The sequence below is a fragment of the Falco peregrinus genome, chromosome 14 (genome assembly GCF_023634155.1).
Source record: "Falco peregrinus isolate bFalPer1 chromosome 14, bFalPer1.pri, whole genome shotgun sequence".
Taxonomy (NCBI): domain Eukaryota; kingdom Metazoa; phylum Chordata; class Aves; order Falconiformes; family Falconidae; genus Falco; species Falco peregrinus.
The window spans coordinates 4,180,992-4,197,454 of NC_073734.1; the positions used below are offsets into that span (position 1 = coordinate 4,180,992).

The 16,463-nt window shown below is 51.1% G+C and overlaps 1 protein-coding gene across 3 annotated transcripts in view; it reads right to left on the reverse strand.

Annotated features, from left to right (window-relative positions):
- ACSF3 (acyl-CoA synthetase family member 3) overlaps nucleotides 1-16,463 on the reverse strand; it is a 66,224-nt gene that overhangs the window by 29,794 nt on the left and 19,967 nt on the right. For all 3 annotated transcript variants that reach the window (XM_055818691.1, XM_055818692.1, XM_055818693.1), the window contains exon 6: nucleotides 14,475-14,587. In XM_055818691.1, coding sequence (XP_055674666.1) covers nucleotides 14,475-14,587 — 113 coding nt within the window. The remainder of the gene's footprint in view (nucleotides 1-14,474; nucleotides 14,588-16,463) is intronic.

Consider the following 16,463-nt stretch of genomic DNA (forward strand, 5'->3'; position numbering starts at 1 on the left):
CAGCATGGTGGGGGGCAAGCAGGACCCACACCATGTGCCCTTCCAGCCTTTACCAACCTCCGATACAGCCTGCCTACCTGCAAGACCTCTTTCCTCAGATGGAAGGGCTCACCTAAGCACCTTTGATATTAAAAAGCACTGAAAATAGACATCTGTGTTACATGGAAACATGAACTGCCATCCTGGAACCACAGCCCAGGCAGGCTGACGCCTTCCAGCTGCTGGCAGAGAGCAGAGGACAGATCTTGCATGCAAACATGTGGGAAATACTCTTGGGAAAGGGACGGTCCTTTCTGACCCCTGGATGGCCTGATGCAGACCGGCTTCATAAGAGCTCTCTGCACCCTGCTCCCACTGCAGCACCCATCAACCTCTGCCAGGGTCAGGTTCTCTCCCAGGAGGTAATTCAGGGACGCCTCGCCCCAATCCCCACTTGCTGCCCTCGGAGCTTCAGCACAGTCTGGGGAGTAGGATACTGGGGGTGCATCAGCAGAGGCAGCGTGTCATGCTGTGCCATCTCCAGGCACCTCAATCCAGGCACCCACCGGCTCAGGGGCCCCGTCTCCCATCTCTCTCTGGCAAGATGGCCCTTCCCCACAGCTTAGGCTCTTGGGGGATGGATGAAACCAGGTCACAGAGGCCATGTCCTGAAAGACCCACGCATCCCCAACTCCACGTCCCATCCCCAGAGTGCTGCCAACCTCCAGGCCTGTAAATCTGGCAGTGACAGCAGCAAGCCGAAAGGGCGAGTGGCTGGCTCAGCCATGGAAAGAGCAGCCACAGGGGCCACGGGCCACCAGCTGCACTGCTTGGCACTCGCAGCAACCTGCTGCTGGGCTGGCAGTGGCGAAGCCCTGCCCTCCCTGGGGAGGGGAAGCACGGACTGCTGTCCCACAGCAGCTGTGAGATCGGATCCTCATCTGATGTTGAAGGCACCGCCACCACTCGCTCCAGATGCACTGGATCTGCTGTCTCAGGGGCGAGGACCACTGTCCTGCACACCACAGCCAGGCAATGCAGCCTGGGGGCCGCCACCGTGAGGCAGGGGGAAGCAGGGGACGATGCGCTCCCATGGCTGTGCCACGCTGCTGTCTGCTCTGTTGATAGATAGAAAACTTGGTTTTCCAAAACTGTCAATCTAACACTTTTTTTTTCCTGAGGAGGTGGCAGGAAACACCATCTGATTTGTTCTCCGGAACACGCGGCTCCTTTCAGGCTCACTAGAAGGCAAACGCTTGTAGTGACAACTCAGCACCCTGCAAACCTGCACGGGCAGGTTTTCTACGGCAACAAAACAAACATCCTGCTGTTATGGAAACTGGAGAATCACAGGAAGGTCACAGACTTGCCTGACATGGCATGGTATCTCATCTCCCCTGCACGTACATCGCTTTTTAGTTATAAGGACAGAGGCAGGCTATGGGATGAGGCACTAGAGAGGCACAAACATCACACTACTTGTGGGACTGCGGCAACCTAAAGTCCTTTGCAGGGAAGATGTGCAAAGCCACTCCTGGGATGGAAGGTCACCGCGAGATGTGCTTGTACACGTTGCTCCATCCCTTTGCAAAGAACATTCCAGTAACAGGAACTCCGAGCCACTTTGTACTTGAGCTGCTGCAACACGGCCAAGATACATCTGGGACCCCAAAAGACAGCAATGCCAGAAACGCAGCCACAAGGGAAAGCAGTAATAGCAGAACTGGAGTGCCAAGCAGAGTCGCAGAGCAGGGCAGGCTTTGTGTCTCAGCACAGCCTTTGGATGGAAACAAAGCTCCTCTAATGTAAAATACTTAGAAAGCTGCTTTTAAGGCACAATTTTTGTTTTAAGTCGTTCCTTCCTGATGTCCTGTCTTGGAGGATGGGGTGACATGAGGATCTCTGCCCATACAGCCCAGGCACTTCTACAGAACTGCCTACATGCCTCTGTGTGTCCCGGGCTGGGCTGAGCCCCCGGAGCTCTGGCTGTGCATCATCCCCACTGCCTGGAAGATGCTGCAGGAGAAAAGCTCATTAATGCTGATGACAAGAGTTTTGCTGAGTGATGGCAAGGTGAAGATGGTGCTGGATGAGTTCTCCCCTGGGGATCTGAAAGAGGGAGCCTGAAGACCAGACCATCCACAAGCAGGACAGCACAGAGAAACGTGAAGTCAGGAGAGCCCAGGCCCAAACCTCCGTACCTGCAGCAGCAAAAGGGCAAGAGGCACAAAGCCCGCGTGGGCAAGCATGGCAGGGATGTGGTGGGTGACACAGGACCAGCAAGGCAGGGTTTCAGTGCTGTTACAGAGGCTGCATGTAGTTTTACAGTGCAGCTTTTTCTTCTTGTTCCTTTTCCTCCAGCCATGGAATCAGAAAACAAGCAACTTCCCTGAGCAACCCAGTGCCCACAGTATTCCCAGTTCCAGTTTTGCCCATCACGTAACCCAGTCTTTACAACCGTGCCAGCAACACCTTTCCTCCCAGGGGGAAACTCCACCACCCATCTCCCTGCAAACGCTGTGCAAACACCGCCGCCACTGTATCCCATCCACCCCTTCTCAGCTAGAGATAACTGACTATCAAAATCACCCTCACATTAAAGGCGCTTTAATTACTAGTGCGAGCCTGCAAAGTTAATCCCTTTAGCCGTCAGGCCGCTTCTGACTCCCCCAAAAGGGCTGGGGAGGGGCTGGCAGAGGTAAGAACGGTGAAGACCTGTGAACAGTTGCCTGAGCTTCATCTACAGATCCTGCCAGATTTTGTCTTCTGCTTGTCGGCGCTGAACACGAGAACGGGTGGAAATTTGGCTACTAGAAGTGTCTCCAGCCCCCGCCTGCCCAGCTGAGCCCTGCCCTGCACAGGCATTGCACAGTGCCAGCCCCACCTGCACCGTGCCCCGGATCAGAGCAGCAGAGCTGCCCCAGGGACCAATCCTGCACAGTGTTTACCTGCACGCTGCAATGTCTTGTGTGAATCAAGCCTTGAACCAGCTCCAAATTTCTTGTCATATCAACTCAAATTTTGGCAGCGGCTCAACCCACATCTTATCTCGAGCAGAGCTCCTTGGCAGCAGGCACCTCCCTGTTGTGTAATTTAATGATGTTATAGCTGGCTTGCAAACAGTAAAACAGAAAGGCCGTGACGTTATCTTAATAGGATTTTGCTTGCTGAACTCCGAATGTCACCGGCACTGCTCCCCAGTGTAGCAGAGGGGACACAAACCACCCCAGTGCCAGCAGCTTCTGCTGCTTACAAACAGCATAAATTAAAATTCAAAGTTCAAGGCATTTAGCTCCTACAACCCCTTGCATCTGATCCCTGCTAAAATCCCACATACACCAAGCTAGCTGGCTGCTAACCCACTTTGAAAGCAGGATTTTGGTGGCAGCAGCATGGCTAGTCTGTTTGTTTCCTTCCTTGTCAAATCTCAGCGGCACCCGTTGTTGATACACTGGATCGACGTTGCAAGCAGCTGCTGAAAGCATCAGATTGCTAATTGCACAGATATCCTCCTCTCCCAGTGCTATATTTTAATGCATGTTTCAACCGCTTTAATGCATTCGAGCAACTTTAACACCCAGGCACAGCGTGCCCCCGAAGGTTGCCGTTTGATAGCTTTCTGCTGTAAAACCGATTCGGCAAGTTGAGCTGGGCCAGCCGGCATACTATAGATAAGATTACATTTTCCACGCATGAAAATAAAAGGTTGTAATAAATCCTTTGAAGGACTAAAACTGAGTGATTATAAAATTCATATTTTCCCTGCTTCCATTTTACCTCTTTATTAAGAAGGAAGCGAGGGCAGTTTGTAAATAGCTGGGAATCCCCGCTTGGCAAGCGGCCCTGGGATTTGTTCAAAGTGGCCATTTGTTTTCTTGCGGTCTCTGATATACGCTGCCCCACGCTCCTCCGGGAACTGCGGGAGAGGAGCTTGTAATGGACTGTAATGGAATTAGGGGCTTTTATGGAGGTAGGCTCAGAGCAGCACGTTTTTCGCTGGGAAGCAGGGGAGGCACGGTGGATTCCTAAGCAGAAACATGTGGAAGCCGCAGAGTGAAAGCTGGAAGGCGAGGCTTTAAGGGGAGGTAATAACTTGTTATTGGGCTGATAGGATTGGGAGGAAAACAGACAAGGTTTTAGGAAAAAAGCCAAACACCTTCTTCAGGCTGCAAACAGTAAGTTTCAGGACACATTTAACTTCTACCAGACCCCTCCTTCCCCCCACCCCCCAAAAAATAATAAACTGAACCTCTTTCCTGGGTGAGTACCAAAGGCTGCGGATCAGAGCATCTTCTTCAGGAGGGATGTTAAAAAGGACCTTGCAACTCTCATGCCCCAGAAGCACAAGACAGTGCAGTTGCAGAACAGCAGTTTGCCTGAATGGGCTGAAGAGGAGCAGGGCACCGCAAGGGGGTCTTCTTACCCTGCAGAACGATCATTTTCCTTTTACTCTTCTTTACTTACACCTCTGTCCCTAGGTCCCCACTCCCTGTTCCACCCTCCTGCCCACTTTCCAAACCCTCCGCGGTCCTGGTTGCATGAAGAACCAGTTCCCAGCAGCCAGCCTGCGCCCACAGCTCCCACCATGCTGGGCTCTGAGCAGCCCAGCTTCTTTCACACCACTGCTGCCAGAGCAGGAGAGAACAGCCTGGGGCATGCACCGGCTGGGCACCATCACTGGTAACAACCAAGAAAAGCAAAAGCATTTACATTTGTGGGGAGGAAAGAAATGCCTCTGCAGCCCTGCCGCCTCCGCCACAGCCCTACTGCACTGCTCAGCTTTGGAAGTGCTTGGCATTTTTCCCCACCTTGTAAATAAGTGATTACTGTGATCAAAATAATTAAGCAACCTAGCCTTTTAAGTGACTAATAGAAGACAATAATTTATATGCATGAGGTTTATGGAAGTGATGAAGCCCTTTTAGCAGTTCTCGCAAAGTAGTAACTTTTTTCCATTGTGGGTTGTTGGCTTTTTTGGGTTTGTTTTTTTTTTTTTAAACATACCAGAGCATGGAAAATAAAATAATGAAGCCAAAGTACTGCCGCGCCTGCCCCTGGCACCCCAGGGTGAAGCTGCGGAGCATGGGTGCCCTGCCACACTCACCACCACACTGCTGCCGAAGCTTGCCTGCTACCAGCGCTTCCAGACACAGGCCCTGTCCCTCATGAGACCACTCACCCGCCCTTTCAAGATTTTGGTGGCCCAGAGTGCTGCAATAGAGCAAAGCCCTGCCCCAATACAGCGTCCAACAGCTCAGCCCCCACTGACCTGGAGAAAGCACGGGAGCTCCAGGCTTTGCTCAGACTGCTTTTCCAGACCTGGGGATCACGCTACATCCAGAACTGGTACGGTGGGTGATGGCATGCTCACCTGCCTCCAAAAGGAAGCTGGAAACCAATAATCTGCTTGACAGTGCCTTTTAATCACTGTCTCCCTGGGCCATATTTGAATGGATGTCCTAAAGGTGTGAGGCTTGCTAGAGCATTACCAAATTCCCAGGCAATTTGAACTCTCATGCACATTCATAATTAAAAATTCCCTGCTAAGTTGCTTGGTTTTGTAAAAGCATTATCGTTCCTCTGAGCTCCGTGTCCTGCAGCATCCTGCAGAAGGCTAGCAGGAGGCAATTTAGACACAGAACAATTTTCCTCCTGCTGGAAAAAGGCAGATTTCTGCTCCTTGGGGACACAGCACAGAGAGAAAGAGGGGAAAAAAAACCCAACCAAAAAACCCCAAACCCAGGCTGTAATCTACAAGGCCACATTTCACATCTGTTTTTGCAATGTTAACTTTTATAAAAGGGCTGGGAATAACACAATCAATTTACTTTTCATTTTGGAGGGTTATAAATTTAAAAGCAAGACTGGTGCACAGTGGAGCTGGAACACTGAAACTTATTTTCAGAAAACCCAGCCCTCTACTTAAAGCAAATGTTGCTCCACTGAAAACAAAAGTGACTGTATATATTTTTAGGCAATACTGATTTTTGAAAGTTACCAGGACTGATTAACTCCAGATGATCCCAAAAGAACCACAGAAAACAGTTTGGGAAAGGTCAGTCCTCCCTGCAGTTGCTCCATGGACCCAAAACTTCTTGATCTATATTAACACCATAAATTAGACATGTAACACTATTCCAGAAACGCCATCAGCTCTCCACGCTGCTGTTCTCATCCCTCTTGTTTGCAGGCTTCAGAAGATAATAAACGAGGCGAGATGTCAGCACATCTTCCCACTCCCTCAGCTCTCTTCATTAGACAAAGGCTCCTGACGTGCCCTCACAACGCCCGCTCTGATTTTGTGCTCGGGGGCAGGCAGAGGACCAGGCAAGGATTCAATTAGCAGCCCACCTTCGGTTCGTTTTTCATAAGCCTCACTTAAAAGTTGAGGTCAGCGAGGCTGTGATGTGCTGTGACTACAGACGATCACGCTGCCTCTAATTGCTTCCTTGTGCTAAGCCATCCCGCAGTAGCCAGTGCCTCCTTCCTTTGGCTGGAAGCGCTCTGGGGCAGAGATCGTCCCTTTTTCTTCTGGTCTCTGTGCTTCAGCATCTCCCCACCACATCCAGGGCTCTTTTGCAAACATCTCCAAGACACGCTACAGCAGCGACAGCCTCCACAACCCAATGGAAGTCCAACAGGCATATCATGGGAGGAGGCACGCAGCCTGAACCCATAGCTCAGAAGGACTCACCTGTGAAGTTGCAAAAATCAAGCAGAAACAAGCACCAGCAACTGTGTTGGCAGGAGACCTGCTTTCATCCCGTGCCTCCCAACACCAAACATGAACACCCCAATCTCCCAGGCTCTCCTGGCACAGGCAAGGACACAGAAAAGGGTTGAAGACCAACACCAGCCAAGATGGGATGAGAGAAGAATCCACCCATCTCTTGTCATTCATGCTGGGAGAACCAGGACTGCCAGCCTAGTGAAAGGGACCGGTCATCCCCCTGCTACAAGGAGAAATGAAAGCATAAAACAATAATAAAGAGATGAACAGAGATCTTGAGGGTGCTACGACAAAGGTTAGCTCAAAGGGAAGACTTGTGGAAAGAGGGTTCTTCTTGACAGATTCAATTTCAATGTGCAAGAAAACAGTCTTCTGGAATCAAGGCTGCTCCTGGGATAAGAAAACTTTTCAGCTAAGAAACAAAGGGACATGATGCTAACACAATTTGCCTCCCTCCACTTCTACTACCAGGAGGAAATAAAATGCAGCTATTTTCACAAATTAAAAAAAAAATAATCAGAGGACAGACAGAAAGAAGGAAGGAAATATAAATACCTATGAGAATGCAATTACTGAGTTGACTAAAGAACTGGATGAGATCAATGAGAAGCAACTAAAATGTTTATACAGTAATGAAAGCAGCCTGGGCAACCAAGTGGAGAAACTTGAATTACTTGGGCAGGACACAAAATAGGATACCGAGGAGACGAGAGGAACATAGTGAAACAGAAATTGTAACGGGAACATACACAACTGCAGTGTCTAACACTGTGAAGGCTTTGGAAGGAGTTTTTGGAAGGAGCAGAGGCAAATGGAAAATGGGAAAAAATGCGCACAGCTTGAGTTTACCAAAGGTGGATTGCACCAGAAAACCTGAGGACTGATGTTCCAGATAGAAGAAAAGCAGCAGATCTGATTCAGGCTGCCTTCAACAACACATTCCCCACGCTGCCTGCCCAGAAGGTGACTACTGACGGGACAGATCACAGGGCTGAGAGCAAGATTCATGAGGTGGGGCCAAGACCCAGGTAGAGGAGACTAAGCCCAAAGCATCCCGCAAGCCCCTATGGTAGCCAGCCAGCCTCGCTAGCCAGCCTCCAGCTCTCCATCGCTCAACTTGAATGTCACCCCAAGTCTCAAGTCACAGCGTGACCCTGAATCAGTGACTTGCTGTCCTGATGAAGGCACTGTAAGGGGCTTCAGCACCATATGGCATGTCCTGCACCTATAGCAGCAAGCCGCTGATGGTAGATGGAACTGGGACACTGGAGGTAAGGTTCATCACCGAGAGACCTGCAGGAGGTACCAGTACCTGCAGATGGGATGCAGCAGGGATAAAAAAAACAGATGGAAAACTGTACCATCGGGAGGAGAGATGTCTGGGAAGTGTAGGAGCACTGAGGACAAAGAACAAACTGGTTTAGGCTGAGGTCTTATCAGGATAGGAAAGGAACAAACCAGGGTGGCTCCCTGGGCCAGGTGGTCACGTCCCCACCAGCATGTCCATACCTGTCCATTTTCAGGAATGCCAGTCACAGCTGGCACGTGCCTATCTCTAGCTTCAGGAGCTACACACCGGAGAAGAGCCAGGTACATCTGCACCAGCTGCTTCAAAATACCTGGATGGATGAGAAAGAAGAATCAACCACACAAGAGGTACATGTGCAACAGCACCTCTATGTGGGACCTGGCCCAGAGAGGTGCCAAGTATCCAAGTCATAGAATCATAGAGAAGTTTGGGTTGAAAGAGACCTTTAAAGGACATCTAGCCCAATCTCCCTGCAAGGAGCAGGGACATCAACTACATCAGGTTGCTCGAAGCCCGGTCCAACCTGACCTTGAATATTTCCAGGGATGGAGCATTCACGATGCTCCTCCTTGGGTCAGCAAAAGATGGGGAGATGCAAAAGGTCCACGGCACCCACCCCCAGAGGCAGCAGCCATGGGGGGTGCCCAGACCTTGGAGGAAGCCTCCAAGACAACCCTGGCAGCTCAGTGGTGACCAAGCACCTCCCCACCGCTTCTCCAGAGATCTGGGCTGAATGTCAGTGAGGTGGAGCCATTCCTGGTCCTCTCCACAGGGGCATCAACAGCCAAGACCTCCGGTCATAACAAAGGGTGACGGTGCCAGCTGCCCCCAACACCCACAGCCCTGCAGAGGTGCTGGCAACCAGCAGCAAGCTGCTAGCAGATGGCAGAGACACAGGGGGCACAGGGAGGAGGGGCCAGGACACACTGGTGGCTTTCGGAAGGGATGGCCGCAGCCGAGCCGGTTCCAGTCCAGGACGACAGCTTGCATATGGATAAACAACGAGACAATTACAACCTGGGGGGGGTGGGGGGCGACGAGAAAAGCCCATGGCTGCAGCGTCCTCCTGCTGCCAGCTCCTGCAACCCATACGTCCTGCACAGCTCCCTCCGCAGCCTCATCACAAGAAAATTACTTGCCATAAAAGCCCTGGCTAGCGCACTGCATTAGATACAGCTGTGAAACCATTTATCTATTGATAGACCCCTATTGTCAGGGACTAGGGTTTGGCTTTCGTGTGAGTGAACAATCTGGGGAAAAAGAAAAAAAAAAAATCAACAAAAATGACAACCCAAAAAACCTACCAACCAACAAACAAACAAATAAAGAAGGAGAGAGACAATACCCGACAGCTTGCAGGGTTTCCAGGCCTCTGCCAGCTGGGAAGCTAAGCATATGAAATATGCATTGCACTGAACAAAGCAAACTGAAACGTTCAGCACTGGAGAGCTGTAACCCTTTCCTGTGTACCAGAGCCAGGCATGGGGAGAGCGAGATCCCTGGGCTGCCAAAAGTTCAAGGGGGTGGGGGTGGGGGGAAACAGGAGAAAAAGCATCCAGGGCCGTGGGTAAAGATTACTGAGCCTGCCTATATGGTCAGACAGACTCAACAGGCAGCTGCTTAAGGTAGGTTGAAAGTTTAGGAACTGCTTTGGACATGAGCGGCTGCAGGAGTGATAGCTGGGATGGCTCAAAGCAGGCAAAGCTGCTGCCGTCTCCTGACATCCACCTCCACACCTCTGCTCTCCAGGGATGCGTCAGAGGGGAAGCACTTCTCCAAGCACTCGAAGGACAGTATGTCTCCAAGGGACCATGCTCTGCATCACCATGCTCCTGCACAGGCAGGAGCTGGGGGACACTGTGTCACTGTGACACCAATGGCAAGTGCCACCTCCTGCCCACATGGCCCCACCGCAGATGGCCCTGTCCCACACCAGGTTACAGAGCATCCTCAGCTGGGAACAGACCACGCAGTGAGGGGATCTCATAGGGCTGGAGCACCTTGCTTCGGCGTTGGCAGTGATGGTGCAGATTCAGGCAGGGCATGGGTGACAGCCTGATCACACACGGCTCCATGTCAGCTCTGTCAACCAGCCTGCAGCCCAACGTGTGGCAGCAATTAGCAGAAGCAGCACAAAAGCCAGCCAGAAAACCTGAGCAAACCGCGTGCAATGGAGCACAAGGCTCATGAGAGCTGCAAGGAGATTGAAGGGCTGGAGCACGTGCATGAAAGGAATCCAGCACTCTAATCAAGGGATGGGAGAAAATGAAGGGAAGAACAGAGATCCAGCAAACTTTCAGCTAAGTAGATTATTGATCTTCAGGGTGTGCCAGAAACCAGCTTTGCAAATTACAGCAGTCCCCTGCTGCAAGCTCAGGCAGTTACCGGATGGCAGAGCAGAAACACTCCCCACCTCCCAGCTCCAGCCACCCACACACCTTCCTCTGCCACCGCCGCGATGCCGCTGAGCTCCTGTTTGCATCTCACTGCGGCAGGACACCCAAACATGTCCAAAGGGTGGCATGAAAGGAACCGGTGCGATGCCCCGCCATCTAATGGGAGAGACAGTGTCAGTGGGGAAGAAACAGCTCAGCAAAAGTCTCGTCGTCTTCTGTTGTCAAGAGGGGAGCAGAAGGCAGAAACCTCAGCCCAACACGAGCGGGGAAGGCGGTGACCTTGCAAGGCTCATACAGCTAAGCAAATCTTTTCCTTGGCAAAAGCAGGCACTCTTTCCGCTCGCAGTCGGGAGGGTTTCTGCACAGCAGAGCCAAGGTGTGAACGCCTCGCAGATTGCCCTGACAATGCGCCTAACCCCCGGCATGAAGATCACCTAGGAGCCGAAAGGCTGGTGAGAAGAGATGCCTTGGAGCCCAACTCCTATCAGGGCGCTCAGCATCCCAACCAGATCTTGCCCTCAGTGCTCACCCTTAGCCCTCTGTACTGCCAGGCATGGCCACCCTACAGCATGGCTGCCCCACAACACAGCCCCGTGTCCCCACTGCGGCCAGGACTGGCTCTGGCTTGGCAGTTTCATTATCATCTGTGCAGCGGCACAGATGTGCACTGCGCTTTCTGTGTACAAAGAGAGGTCCCTGCCCTGAAAGTCATATAACTGTGGCAGACGGCAGGCGCTCCCTGCGCCGGCCCAGCTGCTGGGAGGTGTTTTTTTCCAGCAATCCATTATGTGACATTTGGTAATTTTTCATAGTATCAATGCCAAACCAGAGAGAAATGCCCAGAGCAGAGATGGGGCTGTGGATGCTTGTTTCAAACCCAGGCAGGCAGGCACTGGGAGGGCTGTGTGCCTCCTGCCACCAGCCCCCCCGCCACTGTCCTTACACTGGGACCCCTCTGCCTTTGCCAGGTCCACACCACTGTCATCCTAGTCCTCGACCAACATGCTGTAAGCCTCAGAGCCCTCCTGCGAGGGAGGTGAGAAGTATTTCTTTATCTCTTTTCATAAGAGACAAGGAAAAGGCCACACCAGGGTCCTCCAGTGGCACAGGCAGAGAGGGTGACATCAACTGGGTCTTCTCATCCCAGGGACAGCCCCTTTGCCATGCAGGAGCTGGTTTTAAACAGAGCCAGGCCTTTCTTAGAGTGGTGGAGCGTGATGAGCACTCAGACTGTCAGATCCTCCTTGTTTTAAATAAATTCCACTGACATACTCTCTTCTGACATAAATTATTAACCAAGCATGATGCACACAGTGCGCCAGCAGCAGCATCTCAGGGCAGGAATAAGCAGCAGGTGAGGCTTTCTGCCTGTGACCGCAGGTGTGAAGCAGTTAAATTACACCATCACTGGGAGAAGAGGTGTGCCACCGCGGCTGCCACCTGCCCACAAGCGGGCTACGATGGAAAGTCACACTCCATATAAAAACCAAACGCCTGGCATCTCCACGCACCCCTCTGTGCCAAGACATGCTGAGAGCGGAGACCATTTTTCCCACCTTGCCATGGCCCTTCTGGCAGCTCAGGGACAGAGGCAGCCAGCTCTGCTCTGCTCCTTGAAATGCTGTGGATGTCCTGGAGGTACCCAGCCAGCCACCGTCTCCTACAATGGCCTTAAGCAGATGGGACCATTTCTCTCCCTTTATCAAGAAGAAACTCCCAGTTAAGCTGGGACAAGGGTCAAGGTGAGTGAGATAGGGAGAGCCTTTCAGAGTTACCTACCCATCAGCCAATGCCCAAGGCAAACTCTACCATCCCCCCACGTCCTCCCCAGCTGATGTCTTGAGAATTCACCAGAACACCCAAAATAAACCCAAGGGAGAGCCTGATGGAAAGCCAGCCATTAGCAACGGGTGCGGGGCCAACGCCAGCACTGGCGGGAGCTCCTGGGAGCACTGCGAGACATTGGTATGGACCTCAGCTGCCCGCGCCGGGGACTGAAGGGTGCATGTGAGAAACGGCTGAGATACAAGGGCAATTCCTCTGCCCCAAATATAAACTCAAGCAGCCTGAAGCCAGAGAAAAGTTATGTGAGCCTGAGCTCTCTGGAGCACTTTGGGGGAGGTGGGTTTCCAGCACCAGACACAGGTCATCTGGGCTCCCCTTCTCTGGTCACTCAATACAACCAGAAAGAAGGGGAAGGAGTATTGAGCAGGAAAAAAAAAATTACCTATTTTTCCTCTCATAATTTAGAAGAACAATGTCTATGTTTTATCCTGGAAGTAGCTACACTTTGGGGATTCTTGTGTCTGAGACTTAATTTGTAAAGCACCTAGGCAACCCTTAGGGTAAAAAAAGCATTATAGGATCATTATTAAAATGGACACATATTTCATATCTCAGTTCCACACAAGTGGAAAAAAATGGCCAAGATCTAACTCCAGGATGAGGGGACAAAACCGTGAAACATAACACTCATCCAGCAAAGTGACAAAACAGAGACACTGCTTCCTACTTACTGAGCGTTGCACTGATGCGCTGCTCCAGGTCTCCTGCTTTGCCCACTGCTCTGCCATGCCACAGCAGTGGCACAGAGTAAGAAGCAGCAAACTTTTTTTTTTTTTTTTTAATAAAAGTCAGAATCCCTGGCCAGAGTGGTCCCCCCTCTCAGCTTTCCCCTGGGCTTGTTTTGCATGTTTGGGGTGGGATCCAGCACTTCATTACAGCATCAGAATGCAGAACATAACCTGCTGCAGCCTGACTACAACCCACACATGGGGCTGCCCATGATCCCACTGGCTTTTCCAGCTGCCAGCACAGATAACCTAGAGGAAAAAAAAAAAAAAGGCTTTCCAAGCCTTTCACCAGCACTTAACACCAGCAGCGTCCCTGGTATGCCCTGCCACAGACCGGGAAGCTCCTTTCAAACCCTTGACATGTACCTGGCTAGATGAGAAGCTATTTCCCCAGAGAAATGAGTGAAGCCACATATTTCAGGTTGAATCTCGTGCCTGCCTGTCTCCCACCCACACGGCGCACACGGTTGCTGGCATAATTTCTCTCAGGCATACAGCATCTATCTACTCAGCAGAGTCCGTACATCACCTGGCTATTGATCTGCTGGAGGCGACATGACCTGCACCTGCAATGAGGGTGCAAAAGAAGATGCAGCGGGAATGCAGACCCTGTTCAGACAGAGAAAGGGGCTGAGGCAGCAAGACACCCTGGACCCCGGGCTGGGGGCTGCTTCTGCAGCGGGGAACGGCCAGCACCCCAACAGAGGGGTAGCTCACAAGGAAAAAAGCCCAACAGCTTCACCATCAAGGATATCCAGTTTCTGAGGTACCAGAACTGCTGGTGCAGATATCACCTGGCAGATGGAGCTGGACTTTCATGGAAAACTGATGGGTTTCCCCCTGCACTGTTTCAAAATGAATGCAACCCTCAAGGCCACCAGTCCTGCCCTTCCAGTTCTCACTGGTAAACCTCTGATCAAACCCAGTGAAATAAACACAGACCCTATTTCTAGGGTGAGAAATCACTCATCCTCCCCTGCAGACTGCAGATATTTAGTGACTCTTTAGACCAGAAAATCGTCCACCTGAATCCCCTTCTATGCTTTGTTCTTACCTTCTACAGTAGACTTCAGCTTTTTGTCCTGGCTTTCAAAGTGCAGGCACTGCTCAACTCACTACTTTCCTCTCAGTCATCAGCAGCCTTAGCAGACACAATTACCATCATCTTACACTGTAGCCTGTAGCCCTTATGCTGCTTTCACCTCCCACCCCCATGCAAGGGGTGCTGTTCTCTTAGGTGGTGCTCACCTATGCAAGGACAACCCTTGCGTGGTTCATAAAGCACCATGACTATTGTAGCCCATAAAAAAAAAAATACCACAAACAACAACAAAACAAACAAGCAAGAGAAAACTCTTAAATAACATCACTGAGTTCCTGGGAAGAACAGCAGTGCAAGCCTCAGTCCTTGGGGCTTCAAAGGGCTGGGGAGGAGAGAACTTTTCATGAGACAAAGCGAAGCAGCAGAGAACACGGCTGAGCACTACCTGTGTGTTCTTTTCATCTCCCTGAGCATGGATGGTGTAGGAACGACCACCGTTCTTCAAGGTCTCAGTGGCAATGCGCACTTCCACCCCTGGGAGCGGGGTGCCCACAGAACCTACAAAAGAAAACAAGACTGAGACAGTGGACAGCCTCTGGGAAACAACAAAATCGAGGATGCAAAAGAGCAGCTGCTCATCTATCAATGGCATCTGCAGACTGTGCTGGCACTAAAGAACTTCCTAGCAGGGGGTTACCCTTCAGGAAGGCTTCGATCATATCGTATGTCTGCATGCAAATGTCACTGCGGTGCAATACGCTGTTGTTCGCTGAGCAGGCAGTGCTGGAAATGCCTAGGAAAACAAATGTGTCTCCAGCCCTGAACAGTCTCTCTTGGCCATTCTTTGAAGACATCAGCACAGCTTCGTAGCTCAGTAATGAAGCTGTCTTTTTTTAAAAAAAAAAAAACCACCGTGAAACCTACACAAAGATGCGAAAAGAAAGAGCACAATGATTACTACAGTGGCTCACTGCTTCTCTATAGCCTGGACCTGACAGAGAAGGCAAAGGCTTAACAGTGTGAGAATTGCAAGGGATTATCTCAGTTTTATGAGACATCAATACACTGTATATAAAACATCACAGGAGAAAAGCAGAGATCAAAACCACACCATTCTTCCACAGGTTTCAATTTTCAAAGCCAGGGAATCTGACACAGTGTCTCAAACAACTGCTATTAAGCTCCAAGATGGTTCTGTGACCCAGAGCTCCCCTACCTGCAGCCTGCAGCGTTCCCACCCCTTGGTTTAGTGCATGCTCTTCTTGGTGAGCTTCTGAAAGCACAAAAGAAAGGGCAGCTTTGTTGCTGCAACCTCTGTCTGATGGGGGGCTCTGGGCTCAGCAGCAACCAGAAGTCATGGGCATCTGCTGGCTCAGCAGGTTTCGCTCTGCATATCAACAGCACAAGAGGCTTTCAGTGCAAGATGAGGCCCTTGACTTTTGCCTCCTGCCAAGTGGGGAGAGAGACATCAGCAAACAGCAACCTGCGGCTCAGGAGAACTGGACAGGTCTGAGCTTAAATCAGTAAGATTTTTTAAGAGATGATCAGTTTTTCCCCCTGAGAGCCTCCAGCTGGTGATGCTTTCTGGGTCTGCTAGTATCAGCTTGGCGTTGGAAAGTCCTTAGAGCACAGTGTGCAAGACCTGGAGCTCAGCACTGTCTGCCCCTTGTCTTCTGTGTTTCAGGCATCTGGGTTCCGGTGGCATTTTCCCTGTCCTGGTCTCATTCTCCTGTTCAAGCCCTGGAGATCCGATAACCGTGACATCATGATTTTGTTTGCTACATCGGTCAGTTGCCATGGAAATAGATATGTCGTCGTAGCCCAGATTTATGGCATCCCTGCAGGATCAGCTAAGAGCAGATGGACTATGAGGGAGTGAGATTTTATTGCAGCAAAACTACCCGAACAATTAGCAAATCTGGCAAGAAATAAACAGAAAGCGACATGGCAAGTTCTGTGATGCATGTCTGTTCAGCTTGAAATTGCCTTCAGCATTCAGGTCAGCCAACATGCAGCCAGGTCCTTCTCTTACCACAAGCATCGCCCGGGCTGCTCTCCTCTCGTGGCCAGGCACTGCCAGGAGTCGGAGACAGCAGACTGCAGCAGGGTAAGGAGGGAGAAGCATGAGCCAGAAGAAGTGTCCGGAGGTGCTGTGTAGAGGTATTTATGTGTTACAAACACTCTGGTACCTGCCATGGTAGACTCCAGGAGGACTCAAAGCAAGTACCAAGTCATGGAAAACACACCAAATGTTTGCATGCCGAGCTTGCTGAAGCCACCTTCTAGACTTCTATGGGAACGTTTTCTCCAGTATGAAAAATGCCAACCTGCCTGCGAGATGTGGCAAGGGACGGCAGGCAGACACTGCAGAGTCAGTCTTGCAAAGCTCACGGAGGGAGCAGTAACCAGTGCAATGAACTGCCATGGTTGCCAT